The sequence below is a fragment of the Pelobates fuscus genome, chromosome 4 (genome assembly GCF_036172605.1).
Source record: "Pelobates fuscus isolate aPelFus1 chromosome 4, aPelFus1.pri, whole genome shotgun sequence".
Taxonomy (NCBI): domain Eukaryota; kingdom Metazoa; phylum Chordata; class Amphibia; order Anura; family Pelobatidae; genus Pelobates; species Pelobates fuscus.
In genome coordinates, this window is record NC_086320.1 from 339683812 (window position 1) to 339697228 (window position 13417).

The window sequence follows — 13417 nt, forward strand, 5'->3', positions numbered from 1 at the left end:
GGTAGTATACAGAATTCTTTCAAGTGCTTGAATGATGGCAATGGATGTAATAGCAACATCGTGTTCCATAAAGGTCTCATTTTCCAATTAATAAAGTACTTTGTACTTGCTAGGGCCACATATGTTCATTAAGAATCTCATTGGATGAGCGTAATTTAGGGGTTTATTAACTAATCAATTAAGTTGTGGTGAGTAGAAATATTTAAATAAAATTAACTGAATTTAAATTAATAATTAGTAATAATTCTAATAACAAGAATACATCGCCTACATAGGTGTTTGCTTTATAATGCATTTGTATCGCATATATGACATGTTCATCTACTATGAATCCCTTTTTATTATTCTGTTATTTACTCTTAACAGCCTCAATAAAAGAGAGATTGACCAAAAACTGAATAACAAATCACAATTCACAACAACTTACTGTTTAGTTCATAAATCCCTAAGTAAATAGTTTGAACAGTATAGTGGATGCACTGCTGCTACATCTGCATTGCTGATTGTCTTGTGTCATTTGTAGAAGTAGCAGTTGCAAAACAAAAATACAAAACAAACAAACGTTCACATTACAGAAATACAACGTTCTAAAGCAAAGCCAGTTACTTTGCAGAAACAGAGTCTAATAGAGGGCCCCCTGTCTGTTCCCCTGCAGTACTAGTTACAAATGTATCAAGGGGCTTCACCTGCCTAGACACACAGTGCTCTTCTCTTTCACAAACCGTTTATTTCAAGTAGCACAAAAAACACAATATGTGTGTTATCAACATGGGAAGAGGAGATGGACTTAATGTGCAAGGTACATGTGCGGCTACGGGCTTGTCAGGTGTGCTAGACACATCCAGATGTTTATCTAATTTGTCCTCCTTGCCCTTCATTTAGGAACCTACTTTCACATTTACATCTTTTGGTTCCTCGTTACATGGCTTACAGGGGGTTAACACAAAAAACAACATTTTCTAATTTTGCGTCTTTGTTTTAAAATGTGCAGTTTATTTATTTATTTATTTTATTTTTTTACAAAGTTAATTAAGAAAAGATATTGGTGAGCATGTGAGGCCAGCAGGCATGTTCATATTTATTAAGCTAAAACCCAATACAAACTTGGAAATATTGGGAGAGCCGATGCAGAATTCCATTTATCTTGTTAAATCGCGCAGATACCACAAATCTACATGAAAAGCCAAATCCGCAATGTTAGTCAAAGTTTTTATGAAATAAAATAAATATATATATATATGAATCAAACTGACTCGGGTCACATTCTCTTCTCTCTGTTCCATAAAGGGTGCTTTGATTCCTGCAGCTCTTTCAAGAATAATTTTTATCCACATGGAAAGCTTTCTGTTTAAATATGTTAAATTACTAGATCTAATCCCAGGAACAAAATATAGCCTATGTTAAAGCACATCGCTTCCGCATTAAATATCTCCAACTAACGTTGTGTCCCGCTGCCAGCAAGTTTAGTGTAAGGATGGAAAATATACAAGGTAATCATTTATACAGGAATATTTAAAGGTCTGTCTCTGATCATTTATACAGTATGTGCATTCACACTCAAAATCCCGAGCTGGAAAACAGCAACAAGACTTTACAAAACTATAGTTTAAACATTTTCAGACAGATCTTCTACCTCCCAAGGAGGGGGAAATCTTAAAACCTATACGATTTACATAGATTAGACTTCATTTATCTTTCTAAAATTTTCAAAATGTTGGAATGTGAATTTGCATTATAAAGATGAATATATCTCCAATAGCTTGGCTAGCTTGACTGTAAGTAACTAATTTAGTGAATAAACCCTAGCGGCTGCAAACACATACCTCCTAAGTGTCCTTATGTAAGAGAGACAGTCCCTACTACTGGACCCAATTCCTCTGTCCCTCTTTTCTATTCGAATGTCTCTCTTTTCTTGGAGCTTCATACTGTTTGCGTGTGAGTGTAAAACAGAGCTCCACAGCAATGATATGTATGGTAATGTATCTATAAACTACAATAGATGTGTTTAGAAATCCGTCTGTGTAAAGAAGATACATTGTTCTTATTCTAAATTACATTTTAGTTGCACAAAATGTTATTGTCACCTAACATTCCTCAGAACAGCCCTGCCCCTCTTCACACCCCCACTCATACCCCTAAATTTAATGTGTCCCTCATTCATTTGAAATGTTGGGTGCTTTGCAAACAGATTAATGAACTACATCAATGTTGTACAAACAGTAGACATTACCTAGTTTAAAATGTTGCAATGAATGTACTCCAGGCCATGTTTCTTCATTTGGTGTCCCCAGAATCTGTAACGAAACACACATTTGTTCCATATTAACCATCTAGTAAACTCTAGTAATGTAGAAAAACTTTTGCTATGGTCTCAAAGTCATAAAAATCAGGAATGCAGCCATGAATATTTCATCAGTTTTCATGATGATTATTACACATTTTGAGCAATTCCTTTTTATTTACAACCCTCAAAATCTCTCAATGTACAGCCATCACAAACGTGTATATTTACACAAAGGGTATATACGTACACAAATCTTTTTGACGTTATACACACAATTGACCTCAAAGACAAAAAGACAAAGAAATACAATAGTGCAATATGGTATGTCCAGTGAGTGGATACTGAAATAATCTTATGTCATGTCACTCACATTTGTTAGAGCTAACTTAGAGCTCAGCTGTAATGTGCATGGATGGAACAATCCCCGTCTAAGGATATATGCAGATATAGACGTCTCTGGTATATCAAATAAGATGCAGTATGCAGGTCATATGTAAAAACATAAAAGAGTACTCCAATGGTGAAGTAAGTACTATTTAGTGTTAAAAAAGAGAATAAAGTAATGTACTCACATTTACTAGAGCAGAACTTGCTCTAGTGTGTACAGCATGGGTGGTATAATCCCCACTTTCTCTAACCCTGTATCACTTACAAGGTTTGGGAATCCTTGTATTGGTTACTGCTGCCCATAATTATCCTATGCTGAATACCATAGTGAGCACCTAACACTTTCCTTTACGTGTATATTTACACCAGTGTGCAAACATTTTAGACAGGTATAAAACAATGAAGGCAAATAGTGGTTATGCCATCTATTGGCCTGATATAGATTTCTGTTCACTCACTTTGCATTTTATTAATTGATAAAAAAAAAAAATAGTAATAATAAACGGTTAACATTTCTATTTTTGACATAATTCCTACTTTGCTAATTTTTTTTAACATCTGCCTAAAACATTTGCAGTATTTCTAAAAGTAATAACTGGATTTCATCATCTCCCAGTTCACTTGGTGAGCTAATAACTGTTTCTTGATTCTCGATTCTTAGCTTGTACCTAGCAAGAGCCGCAATTTATCATGTATGTACTGGTAGTCTCGTAATTTTGTGTGTTTTTAGATAACTAGATTTTTGGGCTTCCCTTCCTGCACTGAAATTAATTTCCAGACTGACTCTAGTGGAAAGGGTGACAGGGGGCAGTACTTGTGTAGGATACCATTGCAATTCCACGTTGGAACTTCCTCTCTAAAGGGATGTAGTTGTTTTGGTGTCTATAACCTGTCACTGTAGGCTTTTTAATGTAAACACTGTCTTTTCATTGAAAAGGCAATGATTACATTATTGCCCAGGAACACCTCACTTAAACAACCACTAGAGGTGCTTCCTGGGCCTGTGCTGCACATTCAGCACTGCACGTTTCCCATAGAGGTGCATTGATACAATGCATCTCTATAAGGAGATGCTGATTGGCGCAGTGTGACGTTTTGCTGCATAAGGGCAATAGCCTCCCAATGCTTTACAATGGGAAAACATAGGATTGGCTGAGATCATCAAATCTGATGATCTCAGTCAAAGAGGCGTTGTTGGGCCAGCCATGACATAACTGGTGCAGTGTGTGAAAAAAGGTAAATTTAATATTATTTTAAAATAAGGTCACCTAAATTATTCTTGCAATACTATAATGCGAGAAATACACATTTGTATTCCTGACACTATAGCGTTCCTTTAACTTTCTTTCTATAATATCTTTATATATCTTAATTTAACAGTTACTAATACTATTTAAAACCGATACACATACACACACAACATTCCTACAATTCAAATAATAGTTTTACAAAGATAATCTTATTGTCTTAAAGTCAAAATTTAAAAAAACCCAATACTTTCTCAATGCTATATCAGTGATAGCACATCACAAGAAATGTTTGCTTTTACAATAGTTCTAAGTTAATTTCCTGGGCTGTTTGCACACAATCCATAACAATGATGTAGTGTGCCTGGCTAAGAAAGCTGTATGGATATTTCTATATGTCATCACTAGGATCTGCCTTCTAATGAGAAAATGTGGTGCACAGGTTTGTAACGAAGTGATGTGGCTGTGAATCAGTTTATAGAACATGAACAGACTCTGCACATCACAGGCCCTGCCAAGCAAGCATTTTTCACATCATAGCACCCCAGAAAATTTCTAAGACACATTTGCAAAACTTTCTTTAAGGCTAGATTTTGAGTTTAATTCAAATAGCCTATGGAGGTTGTGCAGGCAGCAACACTTCATAAAAATACATATTGGGTAATTCAAGAAATGGAATAGAAAAAATAATTGGCAGGTTTTTATGATACTTTGCAGAATGTTATGAGTTTAATACATGACATGTATTTGTGATTGGTGGTAGTGGAAAGGGGGAACCTGTTCTGGTTTCTGAATAAGTCAATGTGTTATTAATATGGTTCATTATTTGACATTGCTTGTTTTTTTTTATTTTTTTAGATTTTATGCTCTAAATTGACATTGTGTAATACACCTCAATATTCATTCTTGAATAGCTAATAGAATAATACTGACATATCATTAAAGGGGCACTGTAGGCACCCAGATCACTTCAGCACATTTAAGTGGTCTGGGTGCAGTGTCCCAGGTCCCTTAACTTTTTAATAAACTGAAATAATTGCCTGCCAGGGTTAACTCCACCTATAGAGCCACTAGAAGGAATTCCAGTTCGTTAAGCGACTTTTAGTCGCCTGATGCTGGACATCCTCGCACTATGCATGAAGACATCCAACGTCACCCAAAACCCCTTAGGAAAGCATTATATAATCTCTGCGCATGCGTATTAGGTCCCCGTGGAGGAACGGAGGCATAGCCTGAACCAGCGCCGAGGGACATCGGCACTGGAATTATATAAGTGACAGAAGTTTTTTTTTTTTATCAAGGGCAAGGGTTTGGGTTTTAAAATCAAAGATGTTGTAGTCATACAACATCTACAGTTGTGCAGGACATGCTAAGTGAGACATGAAACATTTTATACGTCTTTAAGATCCAGATAAAATATGGAATTATTTACCTTCCTCAAAGCATTTATTCTACCTGCCATCTATCTACAGCAACCGGATCTCCATTGAGATTGCTGGAATAGGGGCATTAGCTTCTACAGCCAGTATATCTTTTTCACAGTTAACGTGACTAAAATGAATTTTTAATTTTTTGCAACTGGCCACTGAAATTTTCACCTCTTGGTTTCAGCTCTGGTCTGACATTTGTTATAGGAAGCGAGGACTAGAGGAGAAGAAAAGTACAGTGGGGTTTATGGACAGGCAGGTTCTACATCCCTTCCTCATTATCAGATAATTTGTTTCCCCAGTCACCAGGGCCGGATTTACCATCAGGTAGAGTAGGCACCTATCCTGTCGGGAGAGCCTGCTGTGGTGTTAAAATTCCCTTCCTAACTCCTGTCCTGTGTTTGATGGTTGCAGGACTCTGAGGTCACTAGATTCGGTCTGAGGAGCCTGATCTTGCCTGGCCCCGCCCCTTTAGAATGAACACCGCAATGTTGCCTGGCCCCGCCCCCTCAGATGGAACACAGCGATCTTGCCCCATCTGATGGAATACAGTGATCTGCAGGAGGAAGGAGGGAGAGGACGTGGACAACTCAGAAATCAAAGGCTCACACACACCGTTACCCACACTGTCCACACACACTGCTGCACTTACTGCAACTAGCCAGCCAACATTTAAACAAAAAGGAAAATGAGGAGGAAGGGAATCCCAACTTAGATAATATACCCCTATTACTTGTGTATTGACCGCTTAGTCTAATAATTCTGCCTTGTACTTATTTATTTAAACAGTGTATAAAGACAAGAATAGAGCAAATAACTAAAAAAATTAACTTTTCGAGATTGATCCCTATGGCAGACAATGTATTTCAGTACAATTAAAGAGTTGTCATATATAATAGGCTAAGCACTCAATTTAAAAAGAGGTATTTGAGCAGTGAGACTGGAGGGGCATGACCTACACACCAAAACTGATTTATTAAGCAAAAGTTGTTTTGGTGCCTATAATATCCCATAATGTCTTTGTGGGTTATTCCCAGCATTCTAGAGATACAACTACTACCCACACGTTTACACACACACTAATAATCACACTGATACCCACACACACATACTGCTCAACACACTGTACACAAACACAAACTGACACACTTAGACATACTTACACAGAGACATGCACTCAGACATTTACAGACTGCTGTACATGCGCACACATTTCTTGTCATATTTAAAAGGTCAAGTATTTGTAATAGCATGGAAGGGGAGGTTTGGGGGAAGGGCACTTGAGAATGTGGTGCCTACAGGCGCTTGTGATGTAAATCCAACCTTGCCAGTCACTGCTCTTTTTTTTCTTCACAACATGTGGCAATTTCTGGTTGGCTTGGCATATAGAGCAGTGGAATGGTGGCAATGGGTGGTGGTTCCAGAAGAATTCCTGTGGCTGTTGAGCATATCAAGGATACACAATATGCTCAACAGTCACAGCAATTCTGATTAAACCCCCAGCCAGTACCAACCTTCCACTGCTCTATATGCCAAGCCAACCAGAAACTGCCATATGTGTCAGCCATCCACTGGTCCTGCCAGCAAGTCAATGGTTCATATTCTATACTGACCATGCCCTGGTCCCCCATTGATTGGAATCTCACTAATTTTTCTCCTTTCTATATGTCCAGTATCCTCCTTTCTCATGTTATGCCTAATCATTGTCTGGTTCTTCACAGGTTCATTGCTGGAGAACATAACTGCATTGTAACCTCCTCATATGAGTCAAACCAATCAGACATAAATTCTGGTCAGGGAAAATAAATTAAGTTAGTCTCCCAGGTGTCCATATTGGCAGTGCATGTCATCCACATTCTGACATTGAGAGAAATGGAACAACTGTTCGAGGTATAAAATCCAGGTGGGAGAGAAGCAGGGCTGGAGTAGAGGTATGCCTGTGTGGCAACGCAGAAGTGCTTTGCATTGACTTTGTGAAGTAAAAGTGCATTTAATAATTGTGCTTTTGGAGACTCTTCTTTGTGATATCTAAAGTGAGAGTTCAAGAAAAAAAATTAAGAACAATAGACTAGAGGTTCAAAATTAAGAATGTCTTGACAGATCTGGAAGATTTGGAAAGTATACCCAATTAAAGCTAAAGATCAAATAAAGGCCAGATTTAAAAATACTAACGTACAAACGTGCTGATGTTCACACAGGAAAAGTTGGGAAAGGCTTTATGCCATTGATGGATCTGTATGTTTTATATAGAGACTGCCCTCTAGTGCATAGCAACTTAAACGGAAACTCCAGTGCCAGGAAAACAATCCGTTTTCCTGGCACTGGAGGGTCCCTCTCCCTCCCACCCACCAATTGCTTGAACATGGTGTGAGCAGAGTTAAATTCCTATTGACTGCAATGTGGTGTGAGCAGGGTTATATCCATGGCATACCTGGAGATTCCCGCAGTCAGCTGTGTCCATTTTTACTGGGCCTAGACTAACATAAGCACTGCATGCAGCGCTCAAATTGAGCAGTGCTTTACAACATTTAAATGCCTGTTGCTAGGTTAAATCCCTGCTCACAAATGGGAGACACATCTTCAGCCTGGGGCCCCAGTCTAACCAGTGAGCTGTATGGAGCATAGTGAATGCTGCATATAGCCCTTTAAATTCACTTAGAAAACCATGGCTGCGCACTCATGCTCAGCTGCATTAATTCTGGGATGGGAGATACTCAGGGATGACCTCCAGTGTCTGAACAAACCCTAGGGATCTCCCAGCATGGCTCCATGCCAATTGTGTTCGGTGCTGGGCTTTGCCAGCTGCCCAACACCAATCTCAGTGTAATCAGCATGCTTCAGTTTCAGCATTACAGAGATATCTCTATGGGTTTAGCTAGGAAACCAATCTGGTGATAGCAGTACTGATATGAGCAGATGGTCTCTATAGGGGCACTGGCAGATCCAAGGGGGGCAACGGAGCAATTGCCTCTCCCCCTGAGAAACAACAGGGCCTTGCTCTCCCTTTACAGCCCTGCTGGGTGCCTTCAAGGACCGGTGAGAAAGATCAGTGATCAGGGTCCTCCTCTCATGAACACAAAGCGTTGTTGCGGTTACCATGACAACGCTCCGGTTCTCATGAGAGTGAACTCTAGCCTCGGGAGCTGAAGGCTAGAGTTCACTCTCACCACTTGGACCATCAGGGATTCTCCACCGGACTACAAGGGATTTCAGGAAATATTCCCCGTCCCTCAGCAAAGGTAAGAAGGGAGGGGGAATTTCAAAATAATTTATTTACATTTTTAAAGAAAGTATATATTTATCTGCCCCCCCCCCCCAATCCCAATAACTCCCCACACACAAACTGCCTCTCAATACATACACACACTGCCCCAAGTACATACACAAACACGCTGCACCCCAATACACACACGCTGCCCCCAATACTCACACACCACTGCCCCCAATACACACACACACTGCCCCAATACACACACACACACTGCCCCAATACACACACACACACACTGCCCCCAATACATACACAGCACTGCCCCCAATACATACACACTGCCCCCCTTACACACACACACACACACACACACACACACACTGACTTCCATTACACACACACTGCACCCCTCACACACCAACTGCCCCAATACACACACATACACTGCCCCCAATACACACACTATACCCCCCACAAACACACTGCACCCCCATACACACACTACACCCCTCCTGCGTCATACACATACTGCATCCCTATACACACACACTGCATTCCACACATATTGCACCCCTCACACACACACACACACTAATGCCCCTATTCCCTACTACTGTCCCTATTCCCTGAAAGTGCACCATGGCACTCCTGGCAGCATAATTACTACAGAGAGCTGTGGTGGTTATTGTGTCTGGGTTGTTTCTTTAAATATTCTACCAGTGCCCCTCCCGAGATAAGGTTCTAGATCCACCCCTGCAGGGGTAGGTTAAGGTAAGGGTTCATGCTGTGTTAAGGCTAACGTTGTTTTAGAGTTAGCGATAGTTTAGGGCTAAGGTTAGAGGTAAGGTACATGGTTAGAGTTAGTGTAAGCATAGGGTCAGGGATCCGGTTGGTATAGGGTAGCATTAACCGTCAATTAGCACAATTTTATTTTAATTCTAGACATGAGGCATTTAACATTTAGGACTGATATGTGAATCTGTTTAACCCCTTAAGGACACATGACATGTGTGACATGTCATGATTCCCTGTTATTCCCGAAGTTTGGTCCTTAAGGGGTTAAGGCTCTTTTTGCTCCACTGGATGTGTAAAAATTATTATAAACCAAAAATAGAGAAAATTACTTTTTTCCTTTATTCACACTGAATGTGTAAGATAAAAATAAACCCTTACCCTTAGGTTAAAAAAAAAAACATAACTTAAATTTTGGTTAAACAAACACATAAATCCAATTCTAGGTTTTGATTTTGTTCACAATCGTCTCCGTCCATAAAGGGTTAAGCAAGTCAGCCCTTAGTAGCAGAACAGGTTAAGCTAGATAAATGGAAACTCACATCCCAGGCTTTAAATCTCAGTTATAACGTTAGATCCACAAGACCCCTTAACGTCCTACCATATGATATAATGAGATTTGCCTTTCCAAGAAGGGGTTAAATGGAGAAGCAGATGTGTTACTTTACCTCGAGAACAACCAACATACATTTAGAAGTGTTAACTTCAGCATCGAAAAGTGAAAGATTTAGAAGCACCAATAGTGACAAAAACCTCAGAACACTGAATGCAAAAAGTATTTACAGAATGATTAGAAACATGCTCTCTCTCTTACATACGGCAATGACCAATCTCGGAAGCACAGCTCTGGAAAGTGGTGGATGTATGTCTATTTAAGGAATGGTATGTATAAGAAACATTGTATACATCAATTTAAATTGTGCGATACTTAAGAATCACCAGCAGATGGCAGAAATGGACTGCTTATATCATTTCATTCCAAGCACCCTGGCAGTCATTCAAAATAAGCAGGAGTGTGATGTTAAACTATCACATGTGAATAATCTTAATAATAAGATCTTTTGTACAGTTTGAAAATTACTAAATAGCTTGTGCATTTTTTTCCCTAAAACACAAAATATAGAATAAAATAATTGAAGATTACTCATGTTTTCTTACTAGATTTCAATACATAAAGTCTATAGATGAACATATGGTTTTACCGCAAGGCAATAACAGCAATATGTGCACACCCTGAAGGAAGGGAGTAATGCTGGTCCGTGTAACAAACTGTTAGTGTCTGGCAAGTTCTTTATCAGAACTGTGTAAAACCTGGAGACCTGCACATCTGGATTACCTTTTCAATTTCGCTGTAGAAGAACAGTTGTAGAAAATAGAATTTAGTTCCAGTCATATAAAGTATGCTATTGCCAAAACCATCTGGACTGGCAGAAACCCAGACCCACAGTGAACTTGGAAAACGTCTAGATTGCTAGATCTTTGGGGTCCAGAATATACGATTTTTATACCAGTCTTTTTTTTGCTCTTAAAAAAAAAAAAAAAAAAAAAAAAGGTACATTGAAAACTCATTTATCTTCATCACTTCTCTCTATGGTATTTAATTGTGTATCAGAGAAAAAATATACAGAGGGTAATGAACCAAACATAGCAGAAAAGTATGTCTCAAACAATGTATTGTCTGTTTCCCACGACCGCTTAAATCCTATAGGTCAGACAGAGAGCAGCACTCAAAATCAGGCCCGCTTAACCTCCTGCAAGTATTCTTAAAACTCTGCAGACTTTTTTTTTTTTTTTATGACTTTATTAGCTCCATTGATATTAACACAGTCAAAATAAAAGGACTAACAATATTGTACACCAGTTTTATTGAGGGTGAACCATAATAAGGTCAAGGAAAAGAGAAATAGATAAAGAACAATGTATGGTAAATTATGGGGGGAAAAGGGGACATTTGTAAAAAAAAAATAATAATACATAAAGTCGTGCATCAACTGATTTGTTTCAATGACTTAGGACATTTTGTAGCTGATATTTTATTATCCCATTTATTGAACCAGCGTTGAAAGTAAAACAGAGAAGGCATTGGTGCAAGAAATTCAGAGGCCAAAAGATAGATCCTCAACTGTTGTACAAATCCCATGATACATTTTTGCCAGCTGGGGATTTACGCGTTGTCCATCTTTGCAGGACTGCATTTGTGAGCAGTGTCTGTGTGTTTGAATGTATATATATTTTTGAATGGTATAGGTATGTGTGAATGTTGTGTATTTGTGTGTAGTACAGTTTAAATGCACTTTGTCTTTGTATGAAGTTTTGTTGTTTGAATGCAGGGGTGTATTTGTATGTAGTGTTTGTGTTTCAATCAGGGCCGGACTGGACCACCGGGATACCAGGAAATTTCCCAGTGGGCTGGCATACAAGAAGGCCGGTGTGTGGCTGCCTAGTGCGCACCGGCCTGCGGGCCGCAGCTCACGGCGCAGTTATGTGTCTGTATGTGTGTGTGTGAGTGTGTGTATCAGTATGTGTGTGTGTATCGGTGTGTGAGTGGTAGTGTATGTATATATGTGCTTGCATCTGAGCATTCAAACACCAACACTACATACAAATACAGCACTGCAATCAAATGGCGACACCATACACAAACACACCTCTACCTTAAAACCAGGGCCGGACTGGGAATGAGAAGCAGCCCTGGAAAAAAATTCTGTACTAGACCAGACCCCTGTTCAGTGGTGCCTATTAGTTGGCGCCAATGATGAGGGACACCCGATGGGCCTCCACAATTAGTTCCGCCGCTGTATTAAACACAATGGACACAAATGTGAACAGATGAACCACATACACGGATGTTGCAAAATTGTTTTTCAAATCCTCTTACCTCTTAATATAGCTTTCGTAATACCTTAATTCGATCCCTTGAAGTTTGATTCTTAAACTTCTAAACCCTTACTCCTTAACTTATTACTAATGTTTTAATGTAAACCAAACTGCTTATCTTTAGCACAGTTACAATTCCTATCAAGAATATCCGAATTCTAATGTCAGTCTCAGAAATGTGGCCTCATTGATGCCATAACCCTGTTGCTATATATTTATGCTGCAGTAAATGTTGCCTTTATTTCATGTCATTAATATCATAATCTGAATGGTTTGGGTTACAGCCATGATGAAAACAAAATTAAAGGGACACTGTTCTACCACTTAATGTAGTTGTTCTGGTGACTACAGTATGTTCCTGCATGCTTTTTGCTGTAAACACTACCTTTCCAGAGAAAAGGTAATGTTTACATTGCTCCCATGGGACACCTCCAGTGGCAGTACCTTAGATGGCCACTAGAAGTGCTTCCTGGGTCAGTACTGCACATTCAGCAGCTCCACGCTCTGCATGGAGGAGCTGAGCTATCCCCATAGAGATTGAATCAATGCATCCTTATGAGGAGATGCTAATTGGCCAGTGTGGTGTTTTGCTTTCCTATAGGATTTGATGATCGCAGCCAACCAAAGGGGCAGAGCATGGATGGAGCCAGGGTCAGCAGACCAGTGCGGCACTGGAATAAAGCAGAGGGTTTTTTGTTTTTTTAAATGAAGTAAATGTAAAAAAATTAATTTAAAAACAGAAGAGAAGAGAAGAGGAAAAACAGAGTCTCTCTGGATAGATCTATATAGCCAGATATTTATGGCTGAGGGATACTGTCATATGCTAAGGATAAGTTTTTTGTTTTTTTTTTACATATATTTCCTTTCAATACCTGATGAGAGGATTATTATTTAGCCCCATTTCTTCCAGCTTTGTACATTATATACACTGTTGCAATCTCCTCCTAAGGCCAATCACAGGGGGAAGTATACCTGTTTAAGGTGAGCTTTTCTTACTGGCAAGGTGTAATTGCTATGGTGACAACTTACATGTTTTTCTATGCTTTACCAGCAAGTGGCTCTAACTCGAGTGGCCGGTATCTTTGTGAGCAGACATGACTCTGGTCAGCCAGAAAAAATATCAACAAGGTAATTAGAATCCACTTGGAAATAACCAGTAACTACTAACTATTTGCTGTTGTAAACGACGACA

The 13417-nt window shown here is 39.2% G+C and overlaps 1 protein-coding gene across 3 annotated transcripts in view; it reads right to left on the reverse strand.

Annotated features, from left to right (window-relative positions):
* CDK14 (cyclin dependent kinase 14) overlaps positions 1-13417 on the reverse strand; it is a 528056-nt gene that overhangs the window by 166394 nt on the left and 348245 nt on the right. For all 3 annotated transcript variants that reach the window (XM_063452462.1, XM_063452461.1, XM_063452463.1), the window contains one exon: positions 2231-2294. In XM_063452462.1, the coding sequence (XP_063308532.1) occupies positions 2231-2294 (64 nt within the window). The remainder of the gene's footprint in view (positions 1-2230; positions 2295-13417) is intronic.